Source organism: Coloeus monedula (genome assembly GCF_965178545.1).
Source record: "Coloeus monedula genome assembly, chromosome: 2".
In the NCBI taxonomy this organism is placed as follows: Eukaryota; Metazoa; Chordata; class Aves; order Passeriformes; family Corvidae; genus Coloeus; species Coloeus monedula.
The window spans coordinates 65,888,225-65,906,406 of NC_138782.1; the positions used below are offsets into that span (position 1 = coordinate 65,888,225).

At 39.2% G+C, this 18,182-nt stretch overlaps 1 protein-coding gene across 1 annotated transcript; it reads left to right on the plus strand.

The window, feature by feature from the left end:
- The first annotated feature begins 86 nt into the window (after positions 1-86).
- On the plus strand, positions 87-13,333 carry KIAA0408. The gene is made up of 6 exons (XM_082302854.1): positions 87-315; positions 4,462-4,658; positions 7,390-7,731; positions 8,078-8,157; positions 9,367-10,741; positions 12,550-13,333. The coding sequence occupies exons 1-6, from the start codon at positions 309-311 to the stop codon at positions 12,718-12,720; spliced, it is 2,172 nt and encodes a 723-aa protein (XP_082158980.1). The 5' UTR covers positions 87-308; the 3' UTR covers positions 12,721-13,333.
- Positions 13,334-18,182: the final 4,849 nt, after the last annotated feature.

Genomic DNA, 18,182 nt, shown 5'->3' on the forward strand with positions numbered 1-18,182 from the left:
GATATAAAGTTACAAAGCTGGGGGTTGGAAGAGATGGCTTTAAAACCATCCTCCGTGCACTGACGTCACGTGGAAGCCAGCTGCGGGGATGATGCTGAACGGAACTGTTTTCCAGTTTGCAAAAGTTGAGGAGTTATTCAAAGAGAGTTGCAAATGCTGCCCCAGTTGAAAGGTTGTGTCTTGCTTAGCTCTCTTGTTTCTTTTAAAGATCAAGATTCACAGAACAGGATCCCTGCTAGCTGTGTGTTTCATTGCTTTTGCTGCTGCCTAGAAATGGACTGAAAAACTCCGAAAGGATTTCTTATTCCATGAAAGGTATGGTTGCAGTTTACTTTAAGTCAGTGTTTTTGAACAGTTAAGATTAAAAAGGAAGGCAAATTTCTGATGTGGGAAACAGTTATTTAGACATCCCTCCAATGTTATTTATATGTAATGTCAAGTTCATATATGTTCTTTATTCTTAAAGTTCAGTTAGTTTTTTCAGTGCAGGCAGAGATATATTAACAGAACAGGGATGACAGATAGCATTGTGTGCACTTGTGTCCTCTCTTCTCTCTCCTTTCTTTTTCTTTCTTTTCTTTCTTTTCTTTCTTTCTCTTTCTTTCTTTTTCTTTCTTTCTTTCTTTCTCTCTTTCTCTCTTTTCTTTTCTTTTCTTTTCTTTTCTTTTCTTTTCTTTTCTTTTCTTTTCTTTTCTTTTCTTTTCTTTTCTTTTCTTTTCTTTTCTTTTCTTTTCTTTTCTTTTCTTTTCTTTCTCTTTTCTTTCTCTTTTCTTTCTCTTTTCTTTCTCTTTTCTTTCTCTTTTCTTTCTCTTTTCTTTCTCTTTTCTTTCTCTTTTCTCTCATTCTCTTTCTCTCTTTCTCTTTCTTCTTTCTTTCTTCTTTCACTGTCTCTCATTTCTCCCTCTCTTTTCTCTCCCTTCTCTCACTCAAATGTACGTTCTTTTTATGTATAAAGTGTGTCTTATCGTGACACATGGCACACATTTATAATTGAACAAATACATATGTTTACAATTTTCCTAGTCATCCAAAATACAGCACTTATTTGGAAATATAATTTGATTGCATTTTTTTTCTGTAAAAACAAGGGAAGATTTGTGTATCTGAATGATTATGCACATCCAATCTGATTAAACTCTGTTGAAAAATAACATCTCAGCTGATGTCAAGCAGATTATTTTCAGAAGTTGCTAGAGGTTGTTTGCAAACAATCTTGCATTTTTAATATGTGGCTAGAAATAGTAAGATATGGAGGAATAATGACTAACATCAAATAGTTGCTTAAAACATTTTTTGCTTTTGAGGAGGAAGGGCTAAAAGAAAAGTTAAGGGAAAATACAGCTGATGCAGACAAAATTGATTATTTGCTTAATTTGATTGCTGTAATGAGCTTCTGACCTTGTCTAGGACATGCAGAAATTGCCAATACTGCAAGAGCACAGATATTGTTCTGATCCACAGAGCAAATGATAATGTGGCATTTTACATGCCTTTGGGTTGCTTAAGCCACGTGAAATACTCATGGGGAAATCTCGGTGCACTGTACACACAGAGGGTGTATTACCAAGACTGCACTATGTACTCCACCAAAATAACCCCAAACAGACCCAAAAGAAACACCAAGAAAAAAGAAAGGGGTGGGGGGAAGAGAAGTAGAAATAGGAGTCAAAGTCTCTGAGGAACTGATCTACTGTACGACAGCAGCGAAGCTGTATAGTCATCCAGCTGCTAACATCAATAAACATGAGTTTTCTTCTCAGAATTTATGTCAAGAGGAAATCCGAGAAGCCTAAGAAACAATACAAGCTTTTTGTGGATCTTAGAGCTACAAGTGACCATCTGTAACTTCTGTAACTATCCTTTTTCAAGACTTGATTTCCTTCTGACTGTCTTCAGTCTCTTTTTATAATCAGAGTTCCATATGAAACAATTTGAAAATTGTTAAGATGAATGCCAACATGGCAATAGTACTTTCCAGCACTAAGGAAACACCAGAGGCCTTTTCAATGCTATATTCATGCTTGAAAGGAGCACATATTATATCTATTCTTGCATGTGTAAAAACAAATATGCTATACAGTATTGACCTTTCTAGTAATGTGTGGCTGATTAAAGCACGGTCATTATTACTAAGTGCACTAGCATAATCGCCATTTCTGCAAGTTGTTGACAGATTATGTCTGCCTGTCTTGTTCATGACTTTATGGCATTTACATATGGGGGTCTTTAAATTTTTTTTTCTGGCATATATTTGTATAAGTATTACAGCGGAGCAGAGAGTTGACTTTCGTTTATTTCTCAGAGGTATCCTGAAAGGTTATAAAGACATAAATGTAGCCAAAACCAAAATAAAACAACGGTGCTAAAAACTGCAACCTTTCAATTATCAAAGTGAGAAAGTACAGCAATATTCTTAAAGTTCATTAGCAATAGATGCTTCAATTGCAATAGATCTTAACTGTAATAGAATTTTTTGCAAGTGTTTTTTGGTCAACGCTTACTGGAGTCTGGAACAAAGCCAAAATGCTGGCCTGGAGAAGTACAGTCTCTCTAGCCTGGCTGCATTCCCCAAGAGGCCGTGAGCAAACCAGTACTTGGCTTCTTTTTTGACGAGAATTTTGTGCTGTCTTTCAGCAGCTCCTAGTTTCAAGGAATTTTATGGTTTTATGGAGTTGCTCTGTATGTTTTTAGGCAGGGCAAAGAAGAAGGGTTTGAAATCTGTTTGTTGGTAGTTGAGGGACAGATTGTCATTTCAGAGACAAGTTTTTTACTCCAAGACAGGTGCTTGGGTAAACTGTTCTGCAAGCCCTGAGTTAAGGCTGGGCCCATGATGGCTTGGGAGATCCTGTGGGAGGGCTTCCTATGACCCAAAGTCCTGAGCAACCTGTTGGGTTTCATCTGAGCTCTTCTGCTTACTTGTACATGAAAGAAGCTGACTCCAAGTTTGGCATCATCTTCCCAGTCAGCTGAAATAATGCAGACACTGGTACGTGGTGATTACATGGTAGCCACAGCTGAATCAGCAACACTTGCCAGTAATGTACAGGATGGGGAAGAACTTTGCTCAGGAGTGAGTTTTTATTATATCATAGAAAATGTGGGAAGTAAAATCAGCAGTTCCTGTGAGTTGACAATCACTGATTATCAGTCAGGAAAATGAACAAATTGCAGGAAGGTAAACTGGGATTATCCCTAGTTAACTCTCTGATAATTCATGTGCCTACCTATTTGGTTTCTGCCAGGAGAAGAAAGCAGTGCAAAGGTATTTTACTACTAGAACTAGATTCCATGTCCACCTAGGTAACCCAACAACTGGCTTTGAGAGCTGAAGTTAACAAACTCAAGTATCAATGCCTGTGCACCAGGCATTATATCACAGGAGCCATCATAACTGAATTAATGAGTGTTATTTCAGCCTTGCTGGCATAGTAAATGCTCTGATGGTAGTGAATTTTCTAGTGTAAAGCCTAAGAAAGCAAGAGGAACACCAGGCCTATAAAACCTGCAACTGCTTTGCTCCAAAGTCAGAAAAGTAGGTCTTAAATATTTCCCTTAAAACATGCCTATCTAGTGGTTCAATTAATAGTTTTTTCATTTACAGACACTAAGATGCTAAAGACTTCTGAAGGGAAGAAACTGAAGCACAAATTATTCAAATATTCTGAGAAAGGTTTTGAACAAGACTGGAGTTAGTGCTATTAGAGAATATTTTCTAGTTTTCCCTATGCTTGTCCTGAAACTAACGTTTATAGATTTAGATTTCTAAAACCAAAATTCTTGAACCCTTTTTAGTGACCCACTGTCCTTTATATATAAGTGATTTCTACTGTATATGTCTGTACTTGTTAGCTTTCCTGTCCTGCCTTCCTTCATGAATTCCAAAGCATTCATGTAGCCATGAGAATTCCCTGCATATATCAAGTTTACAGTCTTCAATTGCCAAAAGAATGTAACAGTCTCTGTCATGCTTCTTGCATGTGTGCAAGGAGTGCGTGAGCAAACATGATACCTTTACATTGGCAGTTGTCTTTTGAACAAACTCAAAAATAGCTTTCACCCTCAAGGGCAGATCTTGAAGTATCCCAAGGTCCTGAAGTGCCATTCAATATTATACGGACTCGAATTAATTGAAAACACATTTACAGTGAAGAGTAATGGCAAAGATGCAAAGTGATCATGGTACAGATCCTGCTATGGCAGATGTTACTGATTTCTGTGATGCTGAATGTGGGGTGTTCCAGCTCTCCTTTCCAGACTGGGCATCTCTGCCTTTGGGTTTGTGTCCTATACTGCTTAGTACATCCATATTTCAGTCACGCTCCAGATAAATGTCAAGCAATCGTGTAATTCTGTCTCCTGCAAGTACATTTGAGTTATGAATTTTGGGAATTTTCTTGGTTGTCTTTGTTCCCTGAAAGCTAGAATAAAACATAAGTAAGACTTACTCTCATAAACTTCCAGGAAACATTCAGAGAAGAAAGAAAAAAAGCAGAGCTGCCTTTGCTGTTGCACAGACTGTAGCCATGGACCTGCGTGAACAACTGGAGAATACCGAGAGGAACTGGAATAAAGAAAAAATGGAATTGCTGGAGAGATTTGACAATGAAAGGAAAGAATGGGAATGTCAATGGAAGGTCATGCAGAAGAAAATAGAAGAGGTACTTTTAAACAAAAATCTGAGCACTCATTTTCACTTGGTGTGAAGTGACATGGAGTCGCTTCGGTTTTTTGGTTTTTTTTTTTCTGTATTGTGTCCTATTTCTTATGTGTCACTGGAAGTTTCTAATAGCTGATGGTAGGATGAAAATCCTGGGATTAAGCAGTATTTGCAACTGCTCATTTAGTAGTCATGAATACAAAGTAGGAGGTGAAATGTGGCTTTGTGTGCTATGAGATTATCGGTGCACATACTGTGGTGCACATACTGGGCATGAGCCATGCTGCCTACATTATACATGCTTTTTTCAAGTACATACTAAACAATATGGGGATTAGAGAAGTGCATATTTAGAAACAAAAATTTAGGTATCATAATTGTCTAGCCAAAAGGATTTAGATGGCACAGGCCTGCTGGGGCAAATGGTAATATTAAAAATAATATATATATGAAATACTGTGTGATACAGAATTATTCTGGCTAGAACATGTTCTTTTTATGGATGACTTTTGGGACAGAAAACAGGTACAGTAAATAGCATGAAAGTTCTGAAACCACTTGTGTTTACACATACTAGCAAACAGTCCCTGCCATTTGCAATGCATTTCCTTCCAGAAATAGTCAGAGCAATTATTTATTACTCTTTTATCCTCAAATTCTCCCTTCAGCCAAACCCTCTGACACTCTCTAATGCATTAGCTGAGTCTGCTGGGCAGCCTACAGAGGCAAGTTTTTCATTAGTGAGCTTTCCACGTTTTTCATCTAATATACACATGGTTTCGCTTGCTCTCTGCCAGCACTGTCCTGTGGCTGAGCAACACAGGAATGTATGGCAGAGATGGCTCACATGAAAGTGAAAAGGAAAATAGTCAGAGCTAAAGGAATTGCAGCCATACACTGCCCATTAAACCAGCCTGCAGGTGAACTCCATAATGTCAGGTCTCTTATATTTTACCCACAGTTCTTGCAGACTTTGGTATGATTGTCTTTGCCACATTTTGTCTTTAGTGTTAGGACTTTTCTGTGCATCTTCCCTAATTTCACTGCCAGGCTGAGAATGCTCCAAAAGTTAGTAATGCGATCTGTGTATGTAGTTGAATTTCATTCTCTTAGGTATAAGAACTGGTTTGGAATGATGCTAATGAAAAGGTATTCTGGCTATTAGTAGATCTGACAATGTCAGCAAGGACTGTTTTCATCATATTCTTTATTAGCACAGAGATTAGGAAAGCATGACAGAGGCAGAAAAAGAGATAAAGAATGGAATGGGGCTGAGGGGAAGTGAATGAAGCAATTTGCTGGCTACTGCAGGGCCAAACAAAACTGCAGATGATACCCCAAGATCACTGGAATCCTAAGGTCCCCTCTTAAGCTGTGTCTATAGATGCTGCTGATTTCAGATGCCTGACATTTCTTCTCCAAAAGCCACATGGCTGGAAAAAAGGAGAGATAGATACCTTTCAAATGCCATTATCTGTAGAAGGATTTCCTCAATAATACTTGTGTTCCCTTAGCTTGAATTTTACTTTGGTAGTTTTCTCTAGCCCACCAAACGTAACTTAATTCCTTCAGGAAGAATTGTGGGGTTTAGGAGTTGATATTAGAGTTATGGGGTGGTATCTTTCCTTCTTACTGGTAAGCTGAATCTGTATGAGGCTCTTATTTCTTGGAAATGGCAAAGTTCAGCCCTCAGTTTCCATGAGCAGCTGGTCTTTGGGAGTGAAATTTGAAAACCCAGGATGAGGTCAAGTGTTAAGTCTCTGAACGTGAGAATACTTCTAAGCCACAGCACTACCCATGAAATGGCCATATGTCCTTCATGTTGTTATTCTTTTCCACTGTCCTTCCAAAAGCTGTTGTGATGGCCTTGTGCACTCTGAGAGGGCAGGCAGATGGCTGTTCAGAGGTGCCTGTGTGCTTTCTTCGTGAGAGCAAGTTAAGAATGAATGTTTATAAAGAGCAGTGGGATTCTTGGCACTGGAAATTACACTGTAAGCAGAAGAGATTTTTATGATGTTGCTATTGTTTCTAATTTATAATTTACCACAGTTCCTGGTTTGAATGTGCTGGGTGACCAGAATTAACACCTCTTCATTTACTAATGAAGCCACTGGACCTCAGCAGATAGCATGAAAGAAGAGGGTCACAGGACATTGCCAAATAATACCATTCTGCAGTACTGACCTATCACTCCAGTCATAGGGAAGAATTCTACTTATCTGGGAACTGAAAGAGTCTGCTCTACTGCAGATGGTACTGTATTTGATGAGAATTCACTTCCCCTCCTTCAAATAACATACTTTGATAGGCTGTAACATAGCCAGAACACTCTCTCTCCCTCACATTCCCCCACATTCCCTATCCATCACATCACAGTTGTGTCCACCACAGTGTGTTGATATTACTTGTAAAACAACAATCCAGCTTTCGGCTCAAGGCAGGGCCAGTTATCTCATGAGATCGCTTCCAGTCCCAGCCATGGGTGGAAGCCATACATTAAAACTATGGCAGAGAGTTTGAGAATGGTAGCAGCCCTTTCCTTATCCTGTGGCAATCATGGTGTGAACTATCACACTAGGTGACTCAGCATTTTTCTACTAACATGTGTATAGAATCTTTCTAATCAGTGCTACTGAGAGAAGCATCATTCAAAACAGAAGATAAATATGGGGGCTTTGCCATACAGTTCGTTACAATACCATGATTTAATAGAATTTCTATTGTCTTTTCAGCTTTACCAGGAGGTGAAACTTAGAAGGGAGAGCAATATGACCGTCCATGATAGCAAGGCCATTCAGAGCAAGATGCTGCAGCTGTCCATGCATTCCCCTACTTTGCAAGAGAATGACACAGTGGAGCTGAACCATCAACACAATGTGGCAAATGACAGAATGGGGAAAGGGAGTTTGCTTGGTATAACAGGACACGAATGGAAAGAACCCAGAGACAAGAGCAGAAACAATACCCTGTTAATGGACAATCTGGCCTTTGAGAACCACAAGGAACCTGAAAACATCCTCAGCATTAAAACTTCCGAGAAAAATACCAAGAATTATATTGGTGATCTCAATGTAGTAAGTGAAGTATGATCATGTTTCAGTTACAAGGGGGAGGAAAACACTGAGGACTTTGGCCTGCCAGGTTAAGCTAAAGAACTGATCTCCCTGATTTTGTCTTTCCACAAGTCACTGTCTCTACTTCCTCCTAGGTTTGCTATGAGTGAGTGTCTTCTCACTGTTTAAATGTGTTAACAGTATGCTCTTTGCCTCTGTTCACAAGGTGGGGGCATTTTTGTATCTTCTCTTGTACTACTTCCCTCTGCTGTGAATCTTAAATGCAAATGACCACAAGTTTCAAACTAATTCTGGAGATACCATTTAAAATGTATATATTAAAGGACTGTTTTTTATATTTATAAAGGCTCTTAAAGAACTTGCCAGAGTCAGTGAAGAATTATGCACCTATCAAGAGGAAATTCGAAAGAAGTCCAATCACAGAAGGTAAAAACATGTTTGGACTTCTCATTTTAGAGGAAGAAAATGAATAATGCTTCTTATGCTTTTCCCTTTGAAGGCATGTTTGCTGATGGATTTATTAGTAGTTGGGCAGTTCCTACCCTCCTAGGGTTTCAGTGCTCAGCATAAAACATTCAAATGAAATATGCTGAAATAGGATACAAAGGCATCTTTTACTAGTAAAATGGATTTTATCTACAGAACCTACAAATTCAGATTATTATTTATATGAGATGAAATTGTATTTTTTCTAAGTGCTGTACAGAGGATTGGGAAAGTGAACAGATATTTCTGTCTGCTCTGGCCCCATTTCCATGTAGTTTTATACAACATATGTATGGGTTTATACAACCACTGTATGGGTTTGTCATGCTGGGAAGCTTCTTACTTAAAGCCCAAATCTAGCCTTAAGCATGGGGGATGTGTCAGGAACTGATGATCCAAGAGTACAAAGAAGGCAAGAGAGGGAAGAACAACCATACATTTGTACTAATAGAAAGATGGCAAGTCAGACCCTGAAAAGTATGTCCAGTGAACATTCCATCGTGTTAAAAATTCAATGTTCAGGGTCTTCTCTAGCAAAAAATAGACTGTCTCTTGAGTTGTGCAGAAATTCTCAGATCTTCTCAGATGCTCCCAAAGATCAGAGGGATTTCTCACACTCTTACCATATGATCAGTTGAACGTCTGTCACTAATTTATTATTTTAGCTGGGCTGCTGTTTGTATCTTTAAAGCAAATAGATTGATAGCTGATGCATAACTTCTAAAGGTGCTTTTTTAAGAGATCTCAAAAGACAGATCTCATGTGTAGGGTTATGAAACCTACACAAGGGACACACTGTGTCCTACAGCTTTCTTCATTCAGGTCATAGTCAGGCAGACTCAGGAGTCATTAGAACAAGATCCTACTGTCCTTACTGTAGCATAGATAAGAAAACAGCCATCTAAAAAACTCAGAAGAAGAATTTTAGTGGCAAAGGAAAGGAATACAAATTCCTTTGTTGACCTTTCCTCAAATTTTTCACGTGTGTTTCGATTATTCTGGGTGTAACAGCTGCAACAAAACTGCTCCCAAAACTTTTTAAGTAGCCAGTGTTAAAACACCTGCTCCTGGGGAGAATTTATCCATGCTGAGGTTCTCTGGACGGTTCCTTATTGCTCATCCCTAAAACACCTCTTCTGTTATTTCCAGAATGAAGTCACTTCCTTTCCTGGGGGAATTTGAGGAAACCCAAAACACAGTTATTCTGCCTGAGATGAACCATGTGTCCAGCAATGAATCACAGACTTCAGCTGCTTTTGAAACAGAGGAACATAATAATAGGAAGAATCTGATGAGGTCCACCAAGGCTTTGAAGGACGTTTCTTACGGTGGTCTTACTGGTGACATAGGAAAAGATTTCAGACCTTGGCAAAAGAAAGAAGCTCCACCAGTTCCTCCACGGAGCACTTCTCGGCACCTAACAAACTCACTTTCTGCAGTTGTACAGCTTTCAGAAGCACCAATAAGAGATCCAGGCATCAAAAGCAATTGCAAGGCTCCGGATTGTTGGAATGGAGGGAAACTGAGGAATCCTTCACCTGTAAACAAGAAAAAAGCTGCAGCAGCCTGTGCAAATGAAGGGCAGGCTGTGAAAGTCCCTGTGATGGTAACTGCTGCAATACCTGTAACCGAAAATGACTGCAATGTTCCAGCAAGTTTCTGCCACAACACGTGGGCATTTGATATGGGCAAGCTCGGAAAAGACAATAAAAATGAGCCTTCCCCACTGTCAGCCCAAAAGAGTTGTTCAGATGGAAATATGGCCCAAAGCAGCAAGATGCACCAGAAACAAAACACCAAGTCTCACAGCAGCCCTTTTTACAGCAATGACTTTTATGGCCCTGCTACCTTGCACAATGATCTTTTGGAAGACACCAGGTGTACTTTGGGAAAGAACCAAAGAAATGAAATGCTAGCAGCAAAGATTGATGAGTTTAATCGGACTGTCTTTCACACAGATAAAGGTAACAGTGCTCTGCAACAAAATCAGGTGCCTCAAGCAGCATCAGAAGATCACAAACCCTGTGGTCCACTGTGTGACTCTGCTACTAGCAGGGCAGAAACTGTAAATACATCTTGTGTTTCAAATCCCAAACTCTCTCCGGCAAAGGAGCAAGAAACTAGCAACCCCAGCAAAGCTGTCAGGACAGCAGGGCAGCAAAAACACTTGAATGGACTTCCAAATACTAGTGGTTATAGGCACATGCTTCAGGAGCATGACTGGAGACCAAGTAATTTATCCGGTCGCCCGCGCTCAGCTGACTCAAGGTCGAACTATGGTGTTGTTGAAAAGCTTTTGAAAACCTATGAAAAATCAACAGCGACTTCTCCGTGTAGTGCAAAATGCTGCAAAGATAAGTGGGCACAGGCAAATTCTGAAATCACCAATGGGGGTTGTGAGACACTGAGTCAGTATTTAGAAATGCTCCAGATTGAGCAAGAAAAGCAAGACTTTCCAAGGAATTCAGCCAGGCATATTGGGCAGCAACTCAAGCAAGGAAAAGAGAGACAGAAGTTACCAGAGGTAAGGTTCATGAGAATGGCAAAAACAAAACAATTCTGTTTCATAACAAGCCTCAGACTCTAAAATGGGGCAGACTAACATTACATTGTAAATAGTTATGTAAAAATAGATATGTTAGGCCAGGATCTGGATGAAATCGGGAGCATTGCCTCTGCAGATTATAGAGTTGTGGGAAGGCAGGAGCATGTAAGTAAGAATGAGCAGTGAAGGCATGTGCCAGATTCTGATCCCTGCTGCTGTTCTGTAAAGCTAGTTTTTTACTGCAGAGCAGTTATGCTAGGATTGAATTAGTGAGAACTTCAATCAGGTTTTAACACCCTCTCTCCTTCCTTTAGCTGATGTGTTATGTCATAAGACTTCCCATAGGACTTAAGCAAACTTGGCCATGCCCCAAACCCTAGACGTCTTAGGTAGCATTCTTCAGTATCCAGGGTGCTCTTTGGTTCAGGATTTCCTTGGAACTGCCTATGACAAGGGGTATTGTGACTCCATAAAGTTTCCATTAATAAAGTAACCTTCTCTTACTCATGTCTCAGTTCCAGATTCTCCTATATATTCAAGCATAGGCTCACAGAAACAGAAGAGGTTGGCATGACTAATTAATTTATATTTGGCTGAAGTTTATTTTCAGAAGTTTAGAAATACTGCCTTTGCCAACATTCTTTCTTAATAAAAAAGCGAACAGATGGTTTGAAAAACACACTGTAAGTTGCAGGTTCTGTAAAAGTCCACAAAAAGCACAAAGAGATATGCCTCTGGGAATCTCAAAAAAGATAAGGCAGGTGTGTTTTGAGCTGAGAAACTTAAATGGGTTCAGGCTGTCAGCTGGTATGCCTTAAACTGTCACAAATTCACAGACTTCAGTGGAGCTATATGGATTGAAGCAGCTGAGAATCTGACCATGCAGATTTTCTTCTGCATGTCTTTCTGACAGCCTTGCAGTGATGCAATGTCTTGCTTAACAGGCACATCTTTGCTTCAGCACAGAAAGAAAAATGCCATGAAGCTTCTGATTTCTTTTTCATCCAATAAACTTTCGATAGGCAAACAAATTTTCATCAATGAATATGGAGGAAAGGAATAATGACTTTTTCCACAGGCTCACATTTTATATTGTCATTTCTATCTGTAGAAACTAGGTGTAGAATACTGCCTGATCAGGATCTACCATTTAAGTCCAGCAGAATTAATGTCACAGAGATGTAAAGAACTACATGTGGCATGAGGTACTGGGTTTATTTTCATTATTTCCAATTTACATCAATATAGCTATGGTCAAAATCAGTTGGGTTTCCTCTGCATTTATGTCTCTGCAGGTAGACATGACACTGTATTAACACATAACCATTTTGAATTAGTTACCAAGTTAAACAGCTTCACACTGAACTAATGGAAACAGAGTTTCCTGAAATAGGATCTACCAAAAAATGCCTGAAAAGTATGTAAATCATACTCCAGTAATATCAGATGATATTCTGAGTTCTACACTTGGAATAGTTCACAGCATTCACTGACAGAAAAACTTCCAGAAACTAAGAGATAAGAGGCGAATGTCAGTTTTGTCTTGCACTATCATTTTATACCTTTACTTGTGTCTGACACTTGTCTTCATGTATTTTAAACCACAACTGATGTGAGAATCCCTGTACATAGAAATAGCTGTTCTTTTGCATTCTGTGCATTGCTGCACTCCTTTTAATAGCTTCCAACCACCTGTTCTGAGGTCACCGCAAATGTCTTCCTGCATTCCCGCTGCATTCCATAAAAGCTGTGACTTGTTAAAGCAAGGAATTGCCTTTGTGTTCTAGATATGTGTGCCAGCTAAATGTTCAAGTGAGAAGGGCTTCTCCCGTCCCGCTCGGCCAGCAAATCGACGCCTACCTTCCAGATGGGCATCCAGATCCCCGTCAGCACCTCCCGCTGTGAGAAGAACGGTATACAACTCTGTCTCCTTTCGGTCAGAGACCTCAGTAGTCTGAACCCAGAGCTGGGTTGGATGGTGGTGTGAAAGCTCTATGCCTCACTATAACTGTGTTTGGTATGTGTCATAGCAACCAGTTCCACACTGTTGTGTTTTGTCCAAGAGTGACCCCCACCACATGCCGGACAAAACGTTCTGAATCTTAGGTCATCATCACCATGGTCTTCAGTGTTTTTATTGAAACGAATAGCTATATCCCTGGTTTTCTCTGGGTCTTTTTGGTTTTTTTCAAATAGTTCACAAGGAATTTCTTTTGAACAGCATCTTTCTTAATTTGCCAATCAATTTTGAGTTGAAATAATGTATAGTGCTGTATATTCTGACTCTTCTGCAAACTGCAGAACTTAAAGCTGTATGCATGATCATGTGTTTGTAGGTGCATGTGTTGGACTAGGAAGTATACAGGCCTGTATTTAGAAGAGACAAACTGTGCTAGTGTTGACATTGAAATTACAACCTATATGCCTACATATATATATATACTTTGTGTTTATTTTAAGAAGTTTGAAATATACAGTCCTGACGACATTTATATTTTGTATATCTTTTACATAGGTTCACAGGTGTAGTATTTAATGTAAAAAAACTAAATATGCATTTTTTGTGACTGATCGCAGTGATAATGCCTTGCACAATATGTATCTGAAGCAGACTAGCTTGACTGATTTGTCAGTCATGCTTCATAGCATCCTTGTTCAGTTTCCCAACCCTTATGCTAGGTCAAAATTCCCAAACATATTTTTTCTGAATTAAAATATTATATTATTTGTAATACATTAGCCTTTTTCAGCACCAGAGACATTTCTGAAATGTTCCAAACCCTTTACAAAGCTTAAATGTGCCATTATATATATAGCATACTGTAAACACTTGGGTAAATTCAACTACTGTAACATACAATTTATGAAGGGAAGAAAAGGGTTGTATATGCTCAATTCTGTAAAACTTATTTTTCCTTCTAGCATTATACTTTGAGGTTTGGCAAAGTCAGGTAACAGTGGACTTGTTTACTTTCACTCAAGGCAGGAGAACAAGCGCTGTTGTTCCCAGTGCTGCAGCCACACTCCTTTTTTACTCTTCTCCTAGACTAGAGTGCCTGAGCCACTTGAAAATTCCCTGCTCCTGGACTGACTTGTGGCAGTCAGTTATGAAGTTTACTTGCACTCTGGCAAAAAGCTGCATCTAGTACAGAAATATTGCATTGAGGTATGATCACAATGGTGCCCGAAATTCTGACACATGGCGTTGCAACTCTGGTGTTGCAATCACTTGACTTGGTATTATTTGCTATCTGAATGACATGCACAGAGCCTGGCTTGTTCCTTCCCACAGCGTGAAAGAAGTATGGATGCTATCCAGGCTCTGAACTTTCAGAAAGACAGTGTCCTTCATCCTGGAATTTTTGCACCTTTTGTTAGGCTGTTGCTGGATGCACAGTGCAGTAATGATGATAAATGTTACCTTTAAACAGCATGTCTAGGTCAAAAGGAGTAAAGAGGCACTTCTTCAACATCAGCCTGATCTTGTCTGGCAACTTTTCTTCTTCTTCTTCTGGAGAAACATAGTGTGTTAAAAGGAATTTCAAAAATCATCCCGGGATCCATTAATGTGCACATCTTCTTTTGTGAATGTAAAAAGGATTTCAGAGAGAGTGTAGGCTTTTGTCCTAGTGAATTGTATATGTGGCAATATAGGGAAAATTTAATGTGCTTAATTTGGTAGTGATCTGTTGTTCTACTCCAGTCATGTTGAGAATTCACACCTTTTTCCTACCTTTTAGGACCTTTTATTCTTCTTTCTTCTGCACAACTTTGATTTTGAAGAGAAAGAAAACAGGAGGCCATGTGTTCTGAGCAATAGCCTGTATGGTAGTATTGGTAACAGTTCAGGCTTGCCAATATTGGAGTAGGCAGGCATTAGAGCCATAAAACCCAATTTATCATGCAATTATGGCTGTCTGCTTGGCAAAAAACACACTCAGAGTAATTTGCTCTGTCTAGATTTCTGGTCCTTTCTAGGTCTATCCCACAACACATGAAGACTTCAAGCAAATCAACAATTCATCAGAACTTACTCAGATATTATTGCAAAATTATTGCTGGAAAAGATACAAGGACAGAAAATCTTGAAGAAAATTTATACATTTCAGATAGAGACAAAAATCTGTGTGCTCAAGTGAAAAATCAAGAGTTCTATAAATTTGACTGCTTGCCCTAATTTAGAGATTGTACTCCATTAGCTTCCTCAGAACTAGAAAATTAGACATGATTCATGGTAAATTTGGAACATGGCTTAATATTCTATCTAACTGTAGAAATTAGCAAACCAAAATACCTTGCAAATTGACCTTTTAAATGCCTAAGTAGCTGACCAGCTTTGAATGCCTAATGCTGAGGGAAGGGTAATAGGTGAGAATTGTAAAAAATATGGTTCTTAACTTCAGTCACTGTTGACTTCAAAAACACTTCTTTAAATTACCTTTATGGTGAAGTTAAGCAGTTTTGTTCTGAAAAATTGTGGTGCACTTTTGTTTGAAGTATGTAACTACAAAAGCATTTCCCTTGATTAGTCAGTGAAGGTGTTTCTTTAGTTCCCTTCAGTTTCTTTGGTTGCCTTTAACATAGACCACATTGTTGAATCACAGAGAAAGGATCAAATACCAACAACATTCCCTGATGTATGTAAGTCAAATGAACAGAAGGTTTTTGAAATAAACTAATAGGTCAAGGATGAGTCCATTTTGTCAAGATTTTCTGTGTCCGTCTAATTACAGACATTGGTTCTGATGCCAGTATCAAAAAGTATCAAAACTGGTGACTTTGGTCTGCAGGTGGCTAGTTGGAAATACTAACTTTAGAAAATTGCCACTATCACTGTTTACATATTCTCTTCAACTGCACTTGTAACAGGGCCAGTGGACTGTGGTGATTTTTCTAGTTCCCATAACTGTGGTTATTGAACCATAAATAATGGCTTTATTCACTTATCTGCTGTACAGAAAAAATCTCTGTTGGGCTTTCAGGTTCCCCTGTGTTGTTTCTGACAAGGAAATCTATACATATACACACACCTGTGCAAGAAGCACAAATGATCTAAGCATAATTTGACCTTCCTATTAATCCTAATGTCACTTATGGAAGCAGTAAATTTTGTAAACCTGTTTCTAAAATAGGTTTTAATAATTTTACTCCTCCATAGTCTGTCTCAAGTCTTAATGCACATACACGTTGTTCTTACTTGCACTCTGAATTAGTCTCTATTGCATGTTTATGGTTCTTAGTAATTCCCTGGAGAGACAGAGCCAGCTGCCCATTGAAATGGGGATGCCACTAGGAATCAGCTGGCTGGTAGTTGACAGAAAGCATCATTCTCCCTCATGCTGGGAGATGGAGCCATAATCTTACCACACCCTTTTAAGGAGGAGTGGGGCAGGGTAGACACATATAGAAAAGAATCACTTAGATCTTACCTGCCTATGCAACAGAGCTGGCCACCTGGAGACTAGAAAACTGGCCAGACTCAGACCCTCTGCTGGAGGCAGGAGTAGAGGAAATAAATTCCCTTTAAAACCTCTGGGCGTCATTCCTCAGACTGAGAGTACATTTTTGTTAGGTCTTTTGCCTTTACAGTGTAAGTGACAGACTTAGGAGTCTTTAAAATGTTGCTGAAGGAATGAATTTTTTGTTCTCCAGCAACAACACAATTGCCTTTCACTATTACACACACTGTAAGAGAGTTGGCTGTTATATATAGGAAAGGATTGGCAATCAGCATAATAGGATTCTCCAGAGCATTCAGAATACCAACTTATTTCTCCAGACGTCTATTTAAAAAAATGTGGTTTTAAATAGGGATTTTGTATCCAAATGTCTTCAACAGCATTTTAGCAAAGATCTACAGCAATCCAGAAGGCAGGCCCAAGAACTTATGTAATTCTCACAGTGCTGCTATGCAAAGAATTTAATTGGCTTTGAAATCTGTAATATACAACTCTAGCCATTATACTGCTGATATTCTCTACTGGACTCATTTGTAATGATGTCTTTAGTTGTGTACCTGCTCTTTAAACTGGGATGTGCTCTAAATGCACTAAAAGCCCCTTGTTGCCTCTGGCCTTTCCACCCCTCTTTGATTTGCAGTGTGTACTTTTATGCAGTTTACTGCTGTTGGTCTGTATGTATATGTCATACCATAGGACTTTCTCTCTGTACTGCAGCCAAAATATTTTTTGGACAGGCTGTTCTAAAATGTACTGGTATTACTATTGCCATTCACAAATATATTAGATCTTGATCTATTGTTTTGCATCACTGAAAATGCACTTTCTTCATCCATTGTTAATGGCATACATTACACAAAACTTGTGCTTTTTTTTTTTTGAAATGACAATTCATCTGCTTTTGCAGTTTGGGTCTACCCCTCTCCTTTGGACCTTTTCTGTTGGCAAAGTTCTTGCATCAGCAGAGACGAGTTTCTGATGTGTCCAGTTGATCCAGTTGCTGTGTGGCCATGGTAGCTCATACCTAAGGGTGCCTTGCTAACTGTTACTGTACAAAGAATTGTACCAGAATTTCCATGGGATAAGAGAGATTGAACCGTCAACATGATCAAAGTGAACATGTTGTTAATGCCTTTTCTCTAGTACCTGCTGTCAGCTCTGTTTCTGTTAAAGGGTCTGGAGTTTGATTCCTCCTAGTGGTGCATGTTTGTATGTGTGTATGGCCAAGATTCACTGAAAAATGACACTGTAGGGGAGTCTATATATGTTATATTTTAAAATCAGATTATCTGTGAGCCCAAAATATACTGCTCTATTGCATGAGATAATTTTCCCCTTTACTACAGAGTAGATGCAATCTCAAAATGAATGGTGGGAAGAGAGCAAGCCCTGCACAAGTGTGTCTAATGTATGTAATACGAGTAAGCAAGCTGTGCTGGCTGATATTACTGGGTAAATTAAATCCCTTGACTAGTCAACTCATTAAAGCCAGAGGTTCTTTACTATTAGGTCTCAGTGGATGCATAGACTTCTACTAACCTGCTAATGTGTCACAGGGATTGTAATGCTGAGGAGTCTGATTTTGGTTGCTCCTCCACCTGGAGGGGGGCCACTGCCTGCGGCAGATGTGCCTGCATAATCTTTTGCCAGTGCCCTGAAATTTCCCTAAATGAGTTTACTGCAGCTAGAATAATTTCTAAATCATATTCACAGTAGGAAAGGACTGTCATTGAAGGAAATTGCACTCATATGTGAACTCTGCAAACATGACACTGCCAGCTGGCATGGTGACACAGAAAATCATACTGAATTTTACTTCTGTATCACAAGATATCTGCAGCAGGTCAGCTGTTCTGTACCATATATGATGTAGAGCTGCTTAAGATGTTGTTGGAAGCACACCACAGCCAGATATGTGTGTACCTATGTCCTGCTTGTTTCTTTGCAGGATCTTTCTAGTT